Source organism: Euprymna scolopes, chromosome 28 (genome assembly GCF_053919585.1).
Source record: "Euprymna scolopes isolate OS-2025 chromosome 28, ASM5391958v1, whole genome shotgun sequence".
In the NCBI taxonomy this organism is placed as follows: domain Eukaryota; kingdom Metazoa; phylum Mollusca; class Cephalopoda; order Sepiida; family Sepiolidae; genus Euprymna; species Euprymna scolopes.
In genome coordinates, this window is record NC_136509.1 from 33484099 (window position 1) to 33505483 (window position 21385).

A 21385-nucleotide genomic window follows, 5' to 3' on the forward strand; every position below is an offset into this window, starting at 1 on the left:
CTTTATAAGAAACCATGTACAATTTTATTTCAGAAATGGTTTTTCCCCAGAATTTTATTGAAAATTTTATGTTCTTGACATAGTTAGAATTATTGGTCTCTTTATTTGAAAATGTTTTGGAATCATTTTTTTAAACTTTAACTAAAATAAAATTGTTTATTTCTAGGCAATACAAATTCCAACGCGCAAAGGAGAAAATACTACGCGCACATTCCAATTCAGCCTTTCCAGTATCCAGGGTGACCTGAACGGCAGTTTTGATTGCTTAGAACAGACAAGTTCTAGGTGAGTGATTGTCATCAAGATTTTTTTGTTTTTTCTTTTACTCTTTTTTTCCCTCCAAACATCGCATATTGCAACTTGGACGTAACGGCTAGTATTTGGATTCTGTTTACTGTGAATTATGTGAGGAGATAAGAGAGATGTTTGTTCACATTACATTTAAACTTTTGTATGTCAGTACAGTGAAGGAAGCAGAGAAGATTTTTTTTTTACAAAAGAAGTCAACTTATCAAGGCCCAGAGGCTACTTGAGGATAAGGGTTAAAGAGTATACAGTAGTCAATGGGACAATATCATAGTAATCTTTAGTGGTGTAAATTTAGTAAATTGGATTACTTGAGGGGAACGGCTCATCAAGAACTTGTTTACATTGGACTTGAAGAAAACCATATTGTAGTCAGTTGGAAAGCAGGAAAACAAGAGTTCCACAGGTGTGCAGTTCTAAGAAAAAAGCTCTGTTCATGGAATCTATGGTTAGGTTTAGGCACAGATAAAGAGTGGAGAAATTATGGTGTTTTCAGCTAGACGAGTGTTTCTTGTGAATGTTTGGCGAGAGGGGGGGGGGACCATATTCGAGTTCAGATGAGCACTTACCATGAAAATAACAATAAAGCAGAGACAGGCTCGCAACGTCTCTTCTGTTAGAAAGAGGTTGGAGGAGAGAGAAAAGACCATCCCCTACTAGGCTACAAAATCTATTTTGAACTCTGTAAAGGCAGAATAAGTCCTTTCTAGCAGCTCCTGCCCAGATGTGGCAACAGTACTCCATCCTTGGACGTACCTGGCTCTTATATAGGTAGAGAATTGCATCGGCAGGTTTATGCATGATACTTGATGGAATTCCAAAGTCTAGCAGCCCAAGAGAAAAAGCTATTAGAGTAAAAGGCTTTCCAGCATCTAGGGACCTCTACAGTAAAGTGGTGTGATTTTGCTGCTAGACAGGTTTGTTGAGTGTATGGATGTTAAGGGTGGGGTACAAGTGCAATGAGTTCATCAAAGCATGTTTCATTAAACTGCTTGTAAACCAGAGGGATGCAAAATTAGTGATGGGACAGGGGCTGGAGCTTGGTTGATAGTGTAGGACCTATTAGATTTGAGACTTGTTTTGGATCCTGTCTAAGAGGAAGGGACTAGTGCTAGATGCACCAGCCCAGATGTGGCAACAATACTCTATACATGAATGAATATTGACTTTATAGCGACACAGAATATTCTCAGATGGAAAACAATAAAATGGCCACTATATTAATTCGGTTACATTTTTTTTTTTACTCACTATATAGATACTATGTTGGCCCGGTTCTATTTAAATATTTTTATATCCTATAACCGCATTTATTTTTCCATTCTATTCAGTATCTGAACTGAAAGTGAACTTGGTTTGATAAGATCCATTCTCGATCCCGATATGTCACGATATGACAGATTATAGCCACTTGTAGAAATGAGTCCCAAGAGACCACATATAGTCGAGCACGTCTCCTTAGCTATTATCTGTGGCAACGCCATGTTTATAATAATATTATGTCATCCTGCAACTCTTAAATCTTGATAAAGAAAACAAAAAAAATTTTACCCTCCATGTGAAGGCAAGTTAGAATTTCTCTTGTTTTTAATTTTAGATAGTGAAATTGTAAAGTAAAAAAAAATTTATTTTATTCACTGTTAATATTTCTCTTAGAATAATAAGTATCGATCAGGTTTAATCATATAAAAAGAAAAATAATTGGCAGTTTATAATGTTTTTTTCATAATCAGAAAAAAAAGGTAAACAAAGTATTCAGCATATTAGTTTAAAGCAAATTATTTTTGTGTGAAACATGATTTCTCATCATTAAATAATATCGGTACTTTTGAGATATTAGAAATTTAAGAAAACAAAGACTTTTTTATATAATAAATAAATTTATTTGCCTTAATGAAATGAATTAGCAAACTTTCAATCATATACAGTCCTTTTTCAAACGCTTTTTTTTTTTATTCTTACTAATCATATTTCTGTTAGAGATATAATCAGCTGCCTTGCCGTTTAACAGCATTAGCAACCATGGCTCTCCAATGCAGACGGTTATCCATAACCCAAAGCAGCTCAACTTTTGACAACAATCTCGTCCAATCGATCAAGTTGTCCATCAAAGTGCATCTTGGTCGACGTAGCTTTTTCGATCCTGGCATTCTATCATTCGATACCAGATGTTCTATGCCTCTTTGACGGTAAATATGTCCGAAGAGCATCATTTGTCTTTTCATGATAGTTTCCATATTTCCTTATTAGAATTTGTAATCTTTCCAAATGACCCCTAGCATTTGTCTCAAAAACCAAGTTTCTACACTATTATTAATGCATTTCTGCATTTTCGGGCAAACAGTCCAGCTTTCACAATCATATAACAAGACTGACCAAGCATACGCCTTAAGAATGTGTTATCTAGTCTTGAGCGTGATGATATTGAAGCATAATACTGAGTTAAGTTTGATTAATACTTGTTTGCTCTGAGCTGTACATGATCTTATATCCAACCAAGATCGTCCTGTAGATGTAATCCATGATCCAAGGTAACTGAATTTATCTATCAGAATAACTGACATGGTTCTAATTGTTAATTAACATCTAGGTATGACTTCTTTGCCAGATATCACCACGCTAAAAGTTGCCTTTGCATTCAGATTCAAACCAAACTTTTCATTCTCATTTATTACTATTTCTAGAGATATAAGACTCTTAGAACAAAATTCATCAAGGTTTTTTTTTTTTTTTTTTTTTTTTACTAATATTTCTGTCAGATATAAAATTTTCAAGGATGAAATTCAAAGTTTTGATCATAGATGGTCTGACGGTCTTTTCATTTTTAAGATAAATTATGTATTTAACAAAATGTCCTTTTTTTAATTTTTTTTTCTGTTTTAAAACAATTTGTAAATGCATTCATCACAGTTACCTACACTCATGTAAATACCAAATAGCACCCACTCCCCTCGACAAAATTTAAAATCTATATATAAATTTTGTACTAACAGTAGGCCCTAGGTAAAGAGGAAATTTGGCATACCCAGGTACCAACACTGTTTAGGGACTGCATATAAACTAGTCTTAAAAAAAGGGAAAAAAGAAAATTAATGACTTTATTCTTTTGTAGGTATCGCGGCCAAATGAATGCTTTAGGTTCCATGACGCAAAAGATTGTTGTGCATGCCACGGAAGATGTTTATAAGACTACGAAAGAGAGAATGACATTAGCTGAGGAAGAAAATAAGAAAGTGTGGTAAGTATTTAAAAAACAAATTATAATGCTATTTAATTTTTTTTTTTTTTTTTTTTTTTTTTTTCCCCCCCCTGAAATGACAGAAAATAAATGTCACAATCATTGAAAGTAATTGCTTTTTTGGTCACATGTTATGAAATCATAAACATTGATAATAAACAATGTTTTCAAAGAACAAGCACAAGAGGTGAGGATTCTAATCAGAATTATAGAAATTACATGTTCGGATTGAATGAAATATAAAAAAATACTTTGAAAATTTTAGTTTTTTTTAGTTTACTTTCTTAGTTACTTCTATTGTTTTTTTTTTTTTTACTTTGTTTTTCATTTTATTTTTTAGTTATTTGATTTTTTTGATTTTTTTTAGTTATTTGATTTTTTTAGTATTTTTAGTTATATTTTTAGTTGTCTTAGTTTAAATTTTTTGTTTCAGTTTTTAATTTTGTTTTTTGTTTTTTAGTTTTGTTTTTTAGTTTTGTTTTTTAGTTTTTTACTTTTGTTTTTTAGTTTTGTTTTTGTTTATTTTATTGGCGGAGGGGGGGAGAAATTTGTCTTTTTATATAGGAAGTAGTCAGGAAATTTTTTTTATTTGCTTTGACAAAGATAAATATGTGAAGCGAATGAAAAGAACATTTGATTTTAATAGTTTGGAATTTTCAGGGTTTAATTTGAGTAGAGAAAAACATTCACTGAGGAAGTATTTAAGCAGAAACAATTTTATATTTTTTTAATCTAAATTTCAAAACACAAAACAAAATTCTAATCCACTGATAGACTGATAGGTGCTTCACTTAATTTTAATTGACCTAATAAGGTAATTGGGACAATTCCAACATATATATATATATATATATATATATATATATATATATATATAATTACGTTATCAAAGAGTAAATCTTTAACAAAGCAAAACTTATCAAGATAAAAGTTCAACTATTAAGAGGAGCAAACAATAAAATTAAAATGAAACATGAGGAATAATATATTTATAACTATTATATAATCAGAACAATAAAGAAAAGTTAAGGGGAAAGTGTTAAAAAAAACCTCTTTAGGCATTTCAAAGCTAAATGCTTCTCATCAGAAAAGGGCTAAAATTATACAAAATGCAAATATAGAAAAAAAAAAAATGGCTTAATGGTATCAAGTACATTAAGTTAGTGAAGAGATTTAGATATGAAATGAGGAAGAAATAGGATAAAATGGTAGATAGTAATTAAAAGTAGGTACAAAATAAGGGTAAATAAGGTGGTAGTATATATGTAGGTAATAGTAAAAAAAACCCTCATTTGATGAGAAGCATTTAGCTTCAAAATATCATGGCCTAAAGAAGTTTTTCTTAATTTTCTCAACTTTTCCTTATTGATTGTTCTGATATAATAAAGTTATATATAATTTTTATTCCCTATCTTCCATTTTAATTTTATATATATATATATATATATATATATATATATATATATATTACTGATGAGATGATTCCAATGTTTTTCCCGATACTAATACAATTACCAATTTAGATTCTTCTCAAATTTCTAAATAGTTGGTTTTTGTGGTGGTGGTGGGAGGCAGAACACAGCAAAAACCCCATGTAATATGTGCATATATTTCCGCAAATGTAAAAAGAATTCTTTTGGGATATTCTACAGATTTTAGTTTTACTGGTAGTTTAAAATCAATAAATATTTATTATTTCATCATTATTACGAGCTGTGGAAAATTAAGTTTTAAACAAATCAAAATTGTTTTGGGCATCAAAAATACACAATTTTTTTCCGATACCTTTTAAGTTTTGATTTTTTTATTTTGATTAATTATCCCAATGTTATTCAATTACAATTTTAAGAGTTTTTCATTAAATCCTTTTTTTTTTTTTAACAGCATTTAACATAAATTGTACCATAAACAAAAGGAAATTTAAACACATTTAATAATTATTTCATTAAAAAAACATCACAATCATGCAGGAATTATTTTGAATGTCTTTCCCATTTTAATTAGGAATTATCTCCCTTGTCCGTCAAACTATTTGCAAAATGGCATCGTAAGATCATCTATTATCATTTAACCATAAAAGTTGATTTTCTTTCAAAATTGCTTGATTAATTTACGTGACTTTTTGGATGTACAATATTTTGTTTTCTGTCACAGGTACATGCACCACAAAGATTTTTCATTGTTTATTTTTTTTCCCCTCCCTTTTTGGATTATTTCATCACTTGTAATGTGTTTCTCTTTTTAGTACGAAAGAAATTAAACCAAGTGGACCATTTATGCGACGAGTGTACAAGAAAGTGAATAAGAATGGCATCCTACCACCAAAAGGATCAAGTGCAATATCCCAGTCGTCCTGGTCCAGCCACGGATCTCACAACGGTGTGTCCGCACACAACGGTAGTAGCGCATTCAGTGGCAACCAGCGAGTGCCCTCGCCACACACATTCTCTAACTTCTCCCAGTCCTCTAATAATGGGAGGAAAGTAACTGTAAATGAGCCCCTCCGGTTAGTCATTAATTTTTATTACTTTTTTTTATTGCAAAGCATTTTTTTTTTTTTTTCTATATTATTTATATTTTTTTTTATATCTATATTATATTTTTTTATATCTATATTATATTTTTTTATATCTATATTATATTTTTTTATATCTATATTATATTTTTTTATATCTATATTATATTTTTTTATATCTATATTATATTTTTTTATATCTATATTATATTTTTTTATATCTATATTATATTTTTTTATATCTATATTATATTTTTTTATATCTATATTATATATTTTTTTATATCTATATTATATATTTTTTTATATCTATATTATATATTTTTTTATATCTATATTATATTTTTTTTTATATCTATATTATATTTTTTTTTATATCTATATTATATTTTTTTTATATCTATTATATTTTTTTTATATCTATATTATATTTTTTTTTATATCTATATTATATTTTTTTTTATATCTATATTTATATTTTTTTTTATATCTATATTTATATTTTTTTTATATCTATATTTATATTTTTTTATATCTATATTTATATTTTTTTATATCTATATTTATATTTTTTTATATCTATATTTATATTTTTTTATATCTATATTTATATTTTTTTTATTTCTATATTTATATTTTTTTATTTCTATATTTATATTTTTTATTTCTATATTATTTATATTTTTATTTCTATATTTATATTTTTTTATTTCTATATTATTTATATTTTTTTATATCTATAATTTATATTTTTTTATATCTATAATTTATATTTTTTTATATCTATATTTTTTTTTTATATCTATATTTATTTTTTTTTATATCTATATTATTTATTTTTTTTTTATATCTATATTATATTTTTTTTTTATATCTATATTATTTATAGTTTTTTTATATCTATATTATTTATATTTTTTTTTTATATCTATATTATTTATATTTTTTTTTTATATCTATATTATTTATATTTTTTTTTTATATCTATATTATTTATATTTTTTTTTTATATCTATATTATATTCTTCGGACTATTCTTCTCATCTTGAGTGTTTTTTTTCCCACAAGACGTTTCGATCTATGTAATTTCTGACATTCTTCAGGTGTATCTTGTTGAATTTTAGAATCTTTCTGTTGAATTTTAGAATCTTTCTGTTGAATTTTAGAATCTTTCTGTTGAATTTTAGAATCTTTCTGTTGAATTTTAGAATCTGCACAGAATTTTGAACAGAACCCTTTATTCAATCCACGAGCATAGCATGCTCTTGTTCCATCAGCAATAACTGGCAAGTCTTACACAATAAGAAATTGTGTTTTGTGTGTCACCCATAGAAGAGTAACTTTCACAACTGAATTTTACCAAGTGCTCTATCCACTGTTCCACGGGTCCTTGCGGGCAGTTCTAGTATGAATTTAAGAATCTTTCATCCCATTTTGTTTTCTAGATGTACAGTCTTACTATTTATTATATACCTTATTACACACACACACACACGTTATGTTATTAAATCTCTTACTATAAAAGTTATCCTTTTGTTTTCTTTCTTTCAGTGATAGAGTTATCCACCTGCTGGCCTTGCGACCATATAACACACCGGAATTAATATTACGGCTGAAAAAAGGTAATCTTTGTTGACATTTTGATTTTATTTCTTTGTTCTATTGTGATATTATCTATGCCCACCCCAAATGTTGAGAGAGAGAAAAAAAAAAGGAAAAACTATAACAAAAAAGAGTAAGAACAAGAAAAAAAAGTTATAGAGAGTGAGCTTAGTTGAAAAGACAATGGAAAGGAAGTTGTTCACCAAGGTACACAAAAGGGAGCTGAAATAGGATTGTTAATCAAGGTGTGGCAGTGACTGGGACAAAGGACCGGACAATAAGGGTCAATATATTTAGTTAGTTCACAGACAGTTGTAGGAATAGTAATGAGTTTTGGGATAGTTTACTGACTCTAGTTAAGGTCAGTTGGCGACTTGGAGAATACCCCCTCCCCGGCCCCAAGAGAGATTGGAGTTGAAGGTGAATGTATGAATAAAACTAGTATTATAAATAGTTATACTATAGTATAAAACAGGTTCTTAAGATTTTTACCCTGTAGATACAAACTCATGTAGGAATATTGTTAGTCGGAAGTGAAGGTTATTGTCCAGAATTTCCTCTATATTAATAAACAAAAATAAAAATTTGTATGATGTACATACCTATGATGAAACAAATGTCATATTCTAAAAATCACATGAAATTGATCAAGTAGTTTTATTTTTACCTAAGAAAATCAAATATTACGAGTAACCATCGGCTGTTTTGTCTATCATTTCAAAAGCAATCTAAAAAATAAAGGGAGATAATTGAATATGTCAAACTTGCGATAATTTTTTTTGTTCTAATGTGTATAAAATCCCATTAAATGACTTCAAAATTATTTTCTTCATAAAAATAAAGTTAATTGAACAATTTATCTGATTTTGGGAATATATTTTTGTTTCGTACATCGTACAAAATTTTCATTATTTTTGTTTAATATATCGGGAATTCTGGACAAGAACTAAAATCTAATTTCAAATATGTTTTTACAATATTTTTGCTTTGACATTTTTTCAAAAGAGAATGTAAATAACATTTGTGAAATCAAATAAAAAATGTTTTTCTATATAAGTGTAAAATAAAACTGGTTGTGAATTCTCAGTTTATTACATACAGCTGTAAAATTTGCAACAATTTTTTTTTATTTAACAATTTATTTTATATCTTAAAATGCAATAAAAATATTTAAATGTGTAAACCATTTTTTTTTTAAATATATTCTTTACTGAGGTATTGTTTTATGAAATGAAGAAAATCGTATTTTGCATAAGGTATCCATTTTAAGATAAAATAACACATTGAATTATCTCCCTTGTTTTCAGATAGATTTTCAAAATTATTTCATATGATAAAACTGCAATTGCAATCAAATTTATTTTTACTTTTAAATTTTTTACTATTTGATGATTTTGTTAATTTTTGGTGAGAATACTAATTTTTGCCAGACACAAATATGTCGAAAGAGTGGTTATAGTCAGCTAACGTACTTCCTGCGTAACGCTACTGGAATTTCAATAATTCTTAAAATAAAACTGAAAAAACTTTTCAATCATTCTTGAATAATAAAAAAACGCATGATCACGGAAAAACATTAAAAAAAAAAAAAAAAATACATGCACAGGGGAGATATAGAGATGAAAGAAAAAAAGCGAAAAAACTGATTTGCCTTGTCACTGCTTTCGGTAGTGGTACACTGGAAGTTAGGAAGTACGTTAGCTGACTATAACCCAACGAGTTTTATTTGGAATGCGATTTTCATTTGTGCCTTTATCTGTACAAGCACCCAAACTTCATTGTTACGTTTTTTTTTTGTTTTTTTTGTAATTACTCTGTCTCTTGCTACAGACGGTCCTGTCGACAAGGATTCATTAGGAGCTGTAATGGAAGAAGTTGCAACGCAATACAAGGAAACTAAATATACTCTTGCCAAAAGCATATACAGTGAGGTCAGACTTGATTGGCCATATTACACAGAAGGGGAACGCCAGTTAGTTCGCAGGTAACTGCAACTTTGTCACAATTAGCTTCACAGTCATTTGTGTGTTTACATGAAGTTCATTCATAGCTTTTGTTTCTGAATATCTCATCCTAAGCTCTAAATTCTTTTGATTTAAAAAAAAAAAAAAAAAAATTGCAGAATTTTGGAATCGAGATTTTTGGCAATTATAAAATACACAATTCTCTCTTTTTTTTTTTTTTTTCCTTTTTGTAGAATGGCAATTGCTCTAGACAAAGCATGAAGCCATTTGATGTAAGGAGCTAAAATAAAAAAAAATACTACTTCAGAGTCAGAAACTAACCAACAATAAGTCTGAGATGAATAGTTTCTGACCTGGTAAACCCCCATTCTTCTTGTTAGAAACATTGCTCATGAAATAGAACTTTTCTTCATAAATTGGCTTTTTTCTGTATCCGTTGTGATTTACATGTGGCCATGGCGGTAAAAAGTGATTTTCTCCATTAAATTTTTTCATTATTAAGAATTTCGGATTTTTAGTCTAATTTTGCATTTATAAAATTTATAAATTCAGAAAAACATATTTCCACTTAAATCCTATGGATGTAAATTTTCTGCTTTTTTTTTTGGTTGAAATCTTTTTTTTTTTTTTAATTTTTTATTTAGAAAAGTCTGATTTTGTTTAAATTACTAGTACCATACCGAAGCAACACTAAACTGTATCTCCATTAATTACTGCTTTCCGTAGTTGTTGTCTGATCACCTTTTGGACCAACTAATCCTCTGGCCTGCCTTGGGTAAGATTGAAACCGTTATCTTCAGACAATGCTCACTTGAAACTATAGAGATTCAACGCCTCTATCCACTGTGTCATCTGAAGAAGGCCAGAGGATGAGTTGGCGGAAACGTGATGAAACAACAGCAACAACGAAGATAGCGGTCTGCAAAAATAAATACACAAGTTGCTCATCTCTGGGGAATCGAATAAGAAGTAAAAATAATATAACTAATAATGTAAAGGTTATTGAAATCTTCCAACATTGTTATTCTGCTTACTATCTCTCATATTCAATGTTTTTCCACCAAACTACGTTGGCATAGCCTTCAAACATAATCCTTTAGATACTACGTACAATGCTTCAAGCAAACGACCACCTCCTCCTCATGAAAATTTTGTTTTGTTATTCTCATTGTAGGAAGATAGCGGCTGGTGGTCAAAGTGCTTCTAATTCCCCAGAGGAATTATCTCCTCGATACGCTAATAATCTTTCCAATAGTGGAAGTCCATATAACCTAAACAATCCACAGGTAAGTAAATTACATTGCTGCTCTTATCTTTTTATATATTAATACGATAGCGTGTTATTTTGTGTTACGCTTAGATCTTTTCTTCTAAGTGACTGCAATTTAATTGTTATGACCTTCCATTTCTTGTAATAAATAATCTTACCAAGAATTCTTCATAAGTTTTGGTTTCAGTTTCGATTCCAGCTGATGCACCCACGGAAATGTTTTTTATTTTTTAAATGACAACTTTATAATATATAAGAATTGACTCTATAATAATATATACAAAATCTGCGAGAATTAAAATATCATGTTTAAGCGTATTTTACGACCGGGCTACATCAAGCATCTCTGCTAGCTTAGATAAATACTTTTGCAGTTTTAACAAAAGAGCTACAATAATATCAGGGCCTCTCCATTTACACTGAACATCCACAGAATGCCGACATCAGTATATTACATTTGAAAGAGTCCGCTGTGGAATTTCCACTGGTTTTGTTAGTGTATAAAATAATTTTGGCCGGATTTTAAAGGTTGGACCATAGTAGCATTTAAGCTAAGAAATCAAACTTTGCTTTTGACTAGCCAACTTTCATTTGTTATTGTTGCACCATGTTATTGACAATACTTACTTCACTACAATTTATTTTTAAAAACCTTAATTCAGTCTACTAGTTTTCTAGCATATAGACGTTTTAAAAGAAATATCTGCAGAAAAGAATGACTCTTTATTTTTTTACGAAACGTTATCATTCCCAACGCGCCTCCCCACCTCTCCCATTCAACATTTAATTGATAGGCAATTCATATTCGCAGCACATAAATTATTTAGTTGAAAGAATGCATTCGTGCCAGATTATTTTCTTTTCACTCACGACAGACATTCACTCTTAGTATCAGCAGCAACAGTGCTGCTTTTCGACGGCAGATAAATTACAACAATTCAAAACATACAAAAACGTAGCATCCAAAACCAAACTAACTGAGCATAAAAGTATGTTTCCTTCTATTTAGCCATTTTGAACTCCCAACAGCACCTAAATTTTCAGGATACCCAGCCATTCCAGTATTAAAGGTAATGAATTAGCAGACTCAGCAGCAAAAAATGCCATAAACCCCCCAATCGATGTAAATTTTAAAATTCCATACATAGATCTAAAAAGACGTATCAACGCATACACAACAGAGAAATGGCAAACTTACTGGAACGAATACCCTAACAATAAACTGCACAAAATCATGCCAAAAATCCAAAAACAAGAACAAAACACAAAATAAAACAGAAAAGAAGTTAAACTAACAAGAATAAAAATAGGCCATACCCACTTAACCCACTCATATCTCCTAAAAAAAGAAAACCAACCAATCTGTATACCTTGTCAAACACCACTCACAATCAAACACATATTAATTGAATGTACTGATTTTGTAAGGGTAAAAAATCGATTCTACAAAGAAAACAATATTAAAGAGTTATTTGAAAAAAAAAAAAACAATCCCCACACCATACTCTTATATCTTAAAAAAAATTGGCCTATATAAAAAAAATTTAAAAAGAACCCTTTTACACAATGGTCCTGGATATGACCTTAAACTATATCCGATGGTGAGGCCCCAGCTTGCAGGCCTTAGGGAGTGTGGCGCCACCGTTTAATTGCCATTGCTCCCAGGTCCACTCTGACCCGGAGTGGTAGTATCTGTTAGGGTCCCAACTATGGGTTAAAGAGAATCCAACTTAAAAAAAGAAATGTACTGTATTAAAAAATCGTTCTTCAAAATCACCAGATTCGGCATTAAATAACCTGAAAAGGGTTGATATGCCGTAAAACAACCAACCAACCAACCTAAATTTTCATAATCATGCTCACCATGAACTCAAATGGTTCTAGATTTGTATGTCACCGTTTCCTTACAGCAGGCATGTGCTAACCATGTCCGCTTCGTCATTATCATCATCATGCAGTCCATTAGTCTTGACGATGACTAGTTGGTGCCTCAGTGCTTTATTCCTCAGTGTTGGCATAGTCTCACTCCATCATCACAGGACTTTCCACCTTGTCTCCAAACTTGCTTGCGCAGTTTAGGTCCAGCATCTGTTGCACATCAGATAGACACCATGTCCGCTTACTCCTCTACTCTCCGCACTATTACTACAACTTAATAAGTTATATTTTTTCATTCCTTTCTTTATAATTCTTTGTAATTTATGCAATGATTATTTATTATTTATTCTTTGTCTTGTTTCATTCTTGTTAAACCCAATTTAAAAATTTTTTATTTTCTATGTATTATTCTGAAACTTGAAAGCATTTTTGTGAAAATAACGTTCTGCTGAATAATATTTGTCAAGTTTGATAGCATATAATCCGTGTGTTTTTCTAGAAACGTGTATCAAGCGTGGAGACCCCAGCATCAAAGAAAATGCGGGTGTCGCCACCAGCTATCGGTGAACGACTGCAGCATCAACCACAACAGAATGGCGTATCGGTCAAGAAGCCCGTTGTGAAAATGCCGACCCAGCAGCAACCACAAGCACCACTCATCTCTAGTAGCAACGCCAACTCTGTTGGTCAGTCACCTTTCATGAATGGACTTAGCAAGTCTGCCTCGGACGCTACCAACAATAACCAGCTGGGTACCAACGTGAATTCCCAGTCTAAAAATAACTTAACTGCGGTCACTAGCAAAAGGGAAGGTTAGTTATTCCATCCGAACATATTTTTTTTTTTGTTTTTTCGTGTTTGTTAATGTTACATGCTTATTCATTTAAATGTTTGCAGTTGTATCGGTGTGAAGGCCAGCATAAGCAATGCTAGACATTGTAAATGTAAATGCTAGATACTGTAAATCAAAATAGATAGAAAATCCTGTGATAAAGTAATTAGAATATTGTACTTCAATTTGAATTGTAGAGTCAGTCGAAGAGTCTGAGAAAATTCTTTGTTATTAATCTGACTTTGACTCAAGAAAGTATTACATGTAGAATTTAAACAAAAGTTCAACTTTTCTATGATTAAGTAATATTGAGGGGGGGGGGGGCTCTCAGAAGACCAGAGGACTAGAAGTTCTTAACAAATGGTGTCAGATAAAAAAAAAATGATTCAATTTTTCTAAAAAAAGAAGAGAAAAAAAAAAAAAGAAACAGATCAATAAATCTATTATATAAATCTCACAACGGATTTTCATGAAATCGATATCATTTTGAAGATCGACCCTTCAGACGGCAAATATCGAAAAATTAGCCAAAGACATTAATTCATCTACCCTCAACTGGGCACTTTTCTACAAAGAGAGGTCGCTTTTTTCGCCGATATTTTTGAAAGTCATCCACTCTTTTTCGATTGTCTAGCCTTAATTTAAACCTACGTCACTTTTGGTTTGGCGATGGGCGCAACAGCAAACACATCACTTTTTTTTTTTTTTTCTTTTCATTTTTTCATGTTCTTTTCCTCCTTTGTGATACAGGTTCGAACCTGCCTACTTGGCCTTTGGGACAAGATCAAAGTGTTATATCTGTTCTTCAGATGCTGCACTTCTATTTCTTGTTCTCTTTCGGTGGAGGAGAAATCCTTCACGACTGAGACAATTTTTATTTTTGTACCTTTTCTCCACGTTAAAAAACGACCCTGGTGTCTAACTCTGTCCCGTGGGGAGGCATAGTAAATAGGTACTACCACTTTTTTTTTTTTTTTTGCTCAACAAAAACCTCCAAATCACCCGGACAATGCCAGGCACCCAGGCTGGTATTTGATAAAATGCTATATTTTTTATAATACTAAAAACAAGTTCAAAACCATGAAACAGTAAAATTTTATTAAGAAAATAATTAAGTATAACACAAATTTTTTCACCTGACACTGTTTGTAAGTAAGCTGTTCTTCTGAAACACTGATTTAAATTTTTTTTTAATTTTGTCTGCACGAAAACAGTTTGATTCCTTACATTTTGTTCATAAAAAAAAAGTTAAATTCAGAGTTTTGCAAAACACGCCCCATACTATTGAATTTCGAATTATTTTGGAGATGAGTAGTTTGTATCTTTTATTTTATTTAATTATTTGGACTATTATCCCCATCTTTTAGTTGTTTTCACAGCGTTTCAGCCAGTTATTCCTCTGACACCTCAAACTTTGGTGAGGTCACAACGACTATTGAAGGCAGTAATTGCTGTAGATGTAGTTGGAGGATTTGACATTCCTATCCTGTCGTGGTTAACCTGACGAAGGCCACAGGAATAATTGGCCGAAACGTTGTGAATAAACAACAACTAGAAGATGAGGGTAATAAATTATTTAAATAAAATAAATTATGCACCATACTCTTGAAAATTAAAACGCTCTCACGAATGATTCAACATTTTCCACTTGTGCAATCTCAAAAGAATCCTAGGAATCACCTTGCAGGATCGTCTCAAACAAGAGCACATTTGATTAGGCGGACATCTCAAGCATGTTAACTCTGCTCACCCAAAAGATGACCCAGTGGCTTAGCAATGACAAGCATATGGATGATGGCACCATCCCAAGGGATATTCTTTATGGTGAATTCGCAAGCAGCTCCAGACTAACGGGAAGACCTGCTTTACACTATAAACATATCAATAGTGTCACGTTGGAGATTATTTTAATAGTTCAAAAGAATTTATTTTGTTTTAATTGCATATTAGTATTAAAAAATACAAATTTAATAGAATTTGGTACTATAAAGCCCATAATTCTAATTGGTTAGAATAGCATTTTTTTTTTTTTTTTTTTTTTTTTTTTATCTTATCTTACTTTATCTAGAAAAAGCGGATTTCCGCTTTAAACACTTTTATTTAATATTTTAATATTAAACACTTTAGTATTAAAATAATAAAATATTTAATATTAAACACTTTTAATTAATAACTTTATATGATTAAATAATAGTCATACATTTATTCAGTGTTTATTTAGAATTCAGCCTAATTTTTAAAAAAAAATTAAAAATGCAGAAAAATTTTTATGATGTACATATCCGGCATGGAATAAATTTCAAAAACTACATAAATTGATAAAGTATTTTTATTTAAGCAAGAAATATTTTGTCAGTAAGCAAAAAGGACCATCTTGCATCGCCATCTGGAGGGGGAGAGGCAGATAAGTCCACAATATTTCAAACTTGCAAGATCAACCATGTAATGCTACCTATTTGACATTAATCACTCTAAATCATTTAAAAATGATTTTCTTTACATAAAAAAATACTTGTTCAATTGACATGATTTTTTAGTGACATTTTCGTTCAGTAACAGGTATATGCATCATAAAGATATTTCTGTATTTTTTAAAATTAGATGGAATTCTAAATAAGAACTATTTTTTTTATTTTTTTAAAGAAAAAGTTGATTTACCAAATTTCTAGGGCCTTACCTTATTTTTTCTTTTTTTTTTTTTTTGTTTTTGTTACTATTTGGTTGGATGTTTTATTTTTTCCTCTTTTGGTTCAGAAATACATCTTGATTTCATATTAAAAAAAAAAAAAAAAAATCCCTTCCCCCCATATTTGGAATTTACATTTCTGAAATAAATTATGAATAACTTATGTTTAAATGTTGACACACACAGATATTTAAAAAAATTGTTTTTATTCCTTCAGAAGTTCCATCGCCGTCTTCCTCGCCCGACAATGACACTTTAAACTATCTTAAGTAAGTTTGCATTATTTTTACTTTATTTAGTGTAAGATTGAACCATGCTAACCTCTTCATTTTTCTATATTTTTTTTTTATTTAGACTCTTCCAGTTTAAAATTATCGTTCTTGTTCATAATAAGAACCAAAATCAAGTCATGAAATTGAATTTCCATAAAAAATCAATGTTATCTGATTTTTATGTCAAATTCAACTAAAAACAGTGTCTTCTACTTTCTATTTTCATCATGTGACATATTGCATTATTACATGAAACGTACTTTCACAATTCATTGATCGGCCATTATTATCTTTAAAAATGTAACAGAGAAAAGTAACTCATTGTTTTGAATGCTGTATATTCATGTATAATTTGCAATTTATTTAAAAAAAAATTTTAATTAATAATTTTCTACTTTATCATTTTTCGTAATTTTTGGATATCTGCTAGATCATTTTTATAAAGTTTTGGAATTTATACTAATGTCGACATGACACATAAGTATGTAATGCTCTCACCTGAAATACGTTGGTTTAAAAGATTTCATTTTAGTGTGTATAAACTTTAAAAAAATTTTTTTATTGGAATTCGTTTGAGATGAGTCCTTTATTTACTTGCTAACTATTATCTTCATCTTTTAATTTTCACGTTTCGGACAATTATTTTTCTGGTTTTTGTCAGGTGGTAAACCACAACAGGATAGGAATGCTGAGTCTCTTAACCGTATCCTCATCAATTAGGTTGATCACCTGAGGAAGACCAGAGAAATAATTGGCCAAAACGTGAAACAACTAGAAGCTGAGGATAATAGTCCATAAATAAATAAACCAACGCACAAACTTTGTTTAGTAAAAATACTCTTATTAAATCCTTGTATTGTCTTTTTATTATTTCAGTAAATATTCTGTGATAAGCGGTGATTCCCAACGTCAAGATTACAAAAATGACTTCAACATTGAATATTTTGAATACCAGAAACTTCATCAGGATATAAGTAAAGTTTCTCAAAAATTTCTTGACTGGGATAGCCAAATTAAGAAGTTAACTAAAGGTACTTCTGCTTATGAGGTAAGTAATGAAGTATTTTTTTAGCGATTTGTAGGAGTAAATTGTGTTCATTACAAGACTGATTTTGATCTCAATAGTTAAAATCGAATAGCCTTCCCCTTATTTTTCAACAATGGTAGATCAAAAAATAGTGCCTCCCTTCATAAGAGTTTTATTTTCTTAGTAAAAAAAAAAAAAAAAAAAAAAAAAACACTTGAATCCACCAAATTTTTTAGAATATGACATCTTCGTTCCATGATGGTACTAACATGATAAAGATGTCTGTATTTTTTGTATTAAGTTGAATTCTAAATAAGAACCAGAAAAACTTTGAGTCATTATGTTGAATACAAAAATGATAAACTAGTTTGAACACGCTTGATGAGTGATTCGACATTTTCCACTTAATAATTAAGTATAACACAATTCTTTTTTCACCTGACACTGCTTACTGCTAACTTTGAGTTGCTTGTTCTTCTGATTTGCCCATTTTTTTTGTCTGCACGAAACGTTTGATTGCTTACATTTTGTTCATAAAAAAAAATTAAATTCAGAATTTTGCAAAACATGCCCCATACTATTAAATTAGTTTCAAATTATTTTAGAGATGAGTAGTTTGTATATTTTAATTTAATTATTTTGACTATTATCTCCATCTTCTAGTTATTTTCACGACGTTTCAGCCAATTATTCCTCTGGCCTTTGTCAGATTAACCACGATGGAACAGAAGATGACAACTATTGAAAGTAGTAATTGCTGTGGATGTAGTTGGAGGATTCAACATTCCTATCCTATCCCGGTTAATCTGATGAAGGCCACTGGAATAATTGGCCAAAATGTTGTGAATAAAAAACAACTTGAAGATGAGGGTAATAAATTATTTAAATAAAATAAATTATGCACCATACTCTTGAAAATTAAAACGCTCTCACGAATGATTCAACATTTTCCACTTGTGCAACCTCAAAAGAATCCTAGGAATCACCTTGCAGGATCGTCTCAAACAAGAGCACATTTGATAAGGCGGACATCTCAAGCATGTTAACTCTGCTCACCCAAAAGATGACCCAGTGGCTTAGCAATGACAAGCATATGGATGATGGCACCATCCCAAGGGATATTCTTTATGGTGAATTCGCAAGCAGCTCCAGACTAACGGGAAGACCTGCTTTACACTATAAACATATCAATAGTGTCACGTTGGAGATTATTTTAATAGTTCAAAAGAATTTTTGTTTTAATTGCATATTAGTATTAAAAAATACAAATTTAATAGAATTTGATCCTATAGAGCCCATAATTCTAGTTGATTAGAATGTTTCGTTTTTTTTTTATCTTGCTTTATCTAGAAAAAACGGATTTCCAATGTAAACACTTTTATATGATTAAATAATGGTCACGTGTTTATTCAGTGTTCTTATTTAGAATTCAACCTAATTTAAAAAGAAAATGCAAAAAGAGTTTTGATATACATATCTTGTGCAGAATGAAGATGTCAATTTCAAAAACTACATAAATTGATAACACTGTTTTATTTAAGTGAGTTAGTCCACAATAATTCAAACTTTGTGAGTCATTGTGTTGATATAAAAATAAACTAGTTTGAAAACACTTGATGCTGGATGTGTGTAGGAGGAAACTGCTGTAATTTTAAAACATGGTTAATGTAATTGAGTCTATTTGTAGACATAAATGAACGTTTTTGTGAATCAGTGGATCTTCGGTATGGTTTAATTCAGCTTAATAAGAACTTACATTAGACTTGAAAATGGCTGTTATAGTTAGCTGGGAAGCAGCCCCACAGTATTTTGTTCTACAGATGGGCAGTTCTAGGAAAGAAACTTTACTCTTGGAATCTTTTAATTTTAGTCATATATATATATATATATATATATATATATATATAAAAATTACATATTACAGAAGATTAGAAATTTTTTGATAGAGAGTAAGGGAAATTGTTGACAATTGTTGTAGCTAGACAAGTACATTGATTTAAAATCATTTTTGGACAGGTTGAAACATATCCAATGTAATTTATTCTGTTAAACCTGTCTCAACTTTCCCCCCCCCCCCATTTGTTCTTTTAAAAGCCCTCCAATTAAATGGAACTTTTTTTTTTTTTCTTTATATTTTTGCAGAAACTGGAGCGAAAAATTGTGAACGAATATCATCAGACAAAAAAAGACCCGAAATTTATTCAGACCAAAAACCGATTTGAATTTCTGCATCGAAAATTAGGCCACATAAAGAAGTTGGTCGTAGATTATGACCAAAAGCAAATGGCCTCTTTAAACTCCTAGCAGTGGCTGTACGCGTTAACCTTGACCTCCCCCTCCATTTGACCCTTGGCTAATCAGAACTCCCCTCCCTCCTCCACTGACTTTTCACCATTTTCTGCTGCCTAAGTGGATTTACGAAAAGAAACTAAGAATGCAACAGTTATTTTTTTTTTCTCTGATGAATAAGAGCTGGAAATAGAAAGTTAAAAAAAAAAAATTATTTCGTTTGCTGATATACCAATCCTCTAACATAAGTAATTCTTCTGTATCTCATCCAAGACAAAAGAAAATCAAACCTGACAGGAGTAAACAAGTCGGCTTAAAAATTGATCTTTTTTTGATAAAGTAGGGAACTTATTTATTTGTACTTGCTCTCATCCTCTCTTTGCTTAACACGTTAACAGTGAGGCGGCAATATTGGCTCAATAGTGCTCAATAAACAGGTTCAGTCTTATAACTTTAAAAAAAAAAAAAGTATATGGTGAATAACGCCACAAATTATTAAACATGATCGTAGCCAGTCATTATATATGTGTAAAAATTACATATTACAGAAAATCATTGGTACTGCTGGTTTCAAATCCAAATAAACAGAACTAATATCTGGTCGCTTATGTCAAACTCTCTTCAGCCTCTGTTTATGTCTCCTCAAGGGGATATAAACAAGGAAAAAACAAAGGTTGAGGAGAGTCCGACATAAGTGACCAGATATGCATCCTCTTTGTTTGGATTTGAAACTGACGGTATCAATGTTTTTCTGATTTTCTATAACACGTATATAAATGAATATTACACTCTTATTTTTTAAAGTTTTCTTAATACTCGAGCAATCTGCTGGGATGTCCTCTCATTAACCTTACATAGGTATATATATATATATATATAATGTGGGTTGTTTGGTTTACATCAATGAGCCATGGTTTCAGTCAACCTCCTCAAAAGGAATTCCTCATTGAATTCTTGTGTTCAGTAGTAGACTTGTTCTGAGAAAGCCGCACCAAGTGTAAACTCTCTACTTAGCAATGTAAGCTAAACAGCACAAGTATAATTAGAATTTGCAACTGATAACAAAAATGTCCATTTGTAAAATGATCCTAGTTGGATGAAGTATTTTCTGAAAGGAATTGCATCGAATTACATTTTATTTGGCAGAGCATTATTTCACAATTTGAAAGAACTGGCTAATCATTGAAATAAAATATTGATATGTCGGACAGAAGGTGCTAAGTCGCGGACTAGACTAACTTTACTTTATTATATAGTAATAGCTGTAGTATTTCAGGTGTAGTGTTTATAAAGATTATTTAAATAATCCTATTTATATTGCTGTGCTGATATGATAGTGCTTAATAACTGCTAAAGCTACATATTTGTTTGGGATAATTTTCTGATTTATACAAACGGTTCTGGTTACATAAATGCATACATGTTTCAACTATAGCCAAAATGGGTAGGCCTCATCAGGCAGGTGATTCATTTATAAATGGGTTAACATTCTGCCTGCATGCTGGG

General features: G+C 30.3%; 1 protein-coding gene across 1 annotated transcript in view; it reads left to right on the forward strand.

The window, feature by feature from the left end:
• The window catches only part of LOC145249558 (RNA polymerase II elongation factor ELL-like), a 185173-nt gene extending 165010 nt beyond the window's left edge, over positions 1–20163 (forward strand). Inside the window, exons 3-12 of the mRNA XM_080111232.1 lie at positions 167–285; positions 3419–3544; positions 5790–6050; positions 7611–7681; positions 9492–9645; positions 10800–10911; positions 13273–13585; positions 16509–16560; positions 17440–17611; positions 19733–20163. Coding sequence (XP_079967358.1) covers positions 167–285; positions 3419–3544; positions 5790–6050; positions 7611–7681; positions 9492–9645; positions 10800–10911; positions 13273–13585; positions 16509–16560; positions 17440–17611; positions 19733–19894 — 1542 coding nt within the window. The 3' untranslated portion in view covers positions 19895–20163. The remainder of the gene's footprint in view (positions 1–166; positions 286–3418; positions 3545–5789; positions 6051–7610; positions 7682–9491; positions 9646–10799; positions 10912–13272; positions 13586–16508; positions 16561–17439; positions 17612–19732) is intronic.
• The last annotated feature ends 1222 nt before the right edge of the window (positions 20164–21385 follow it).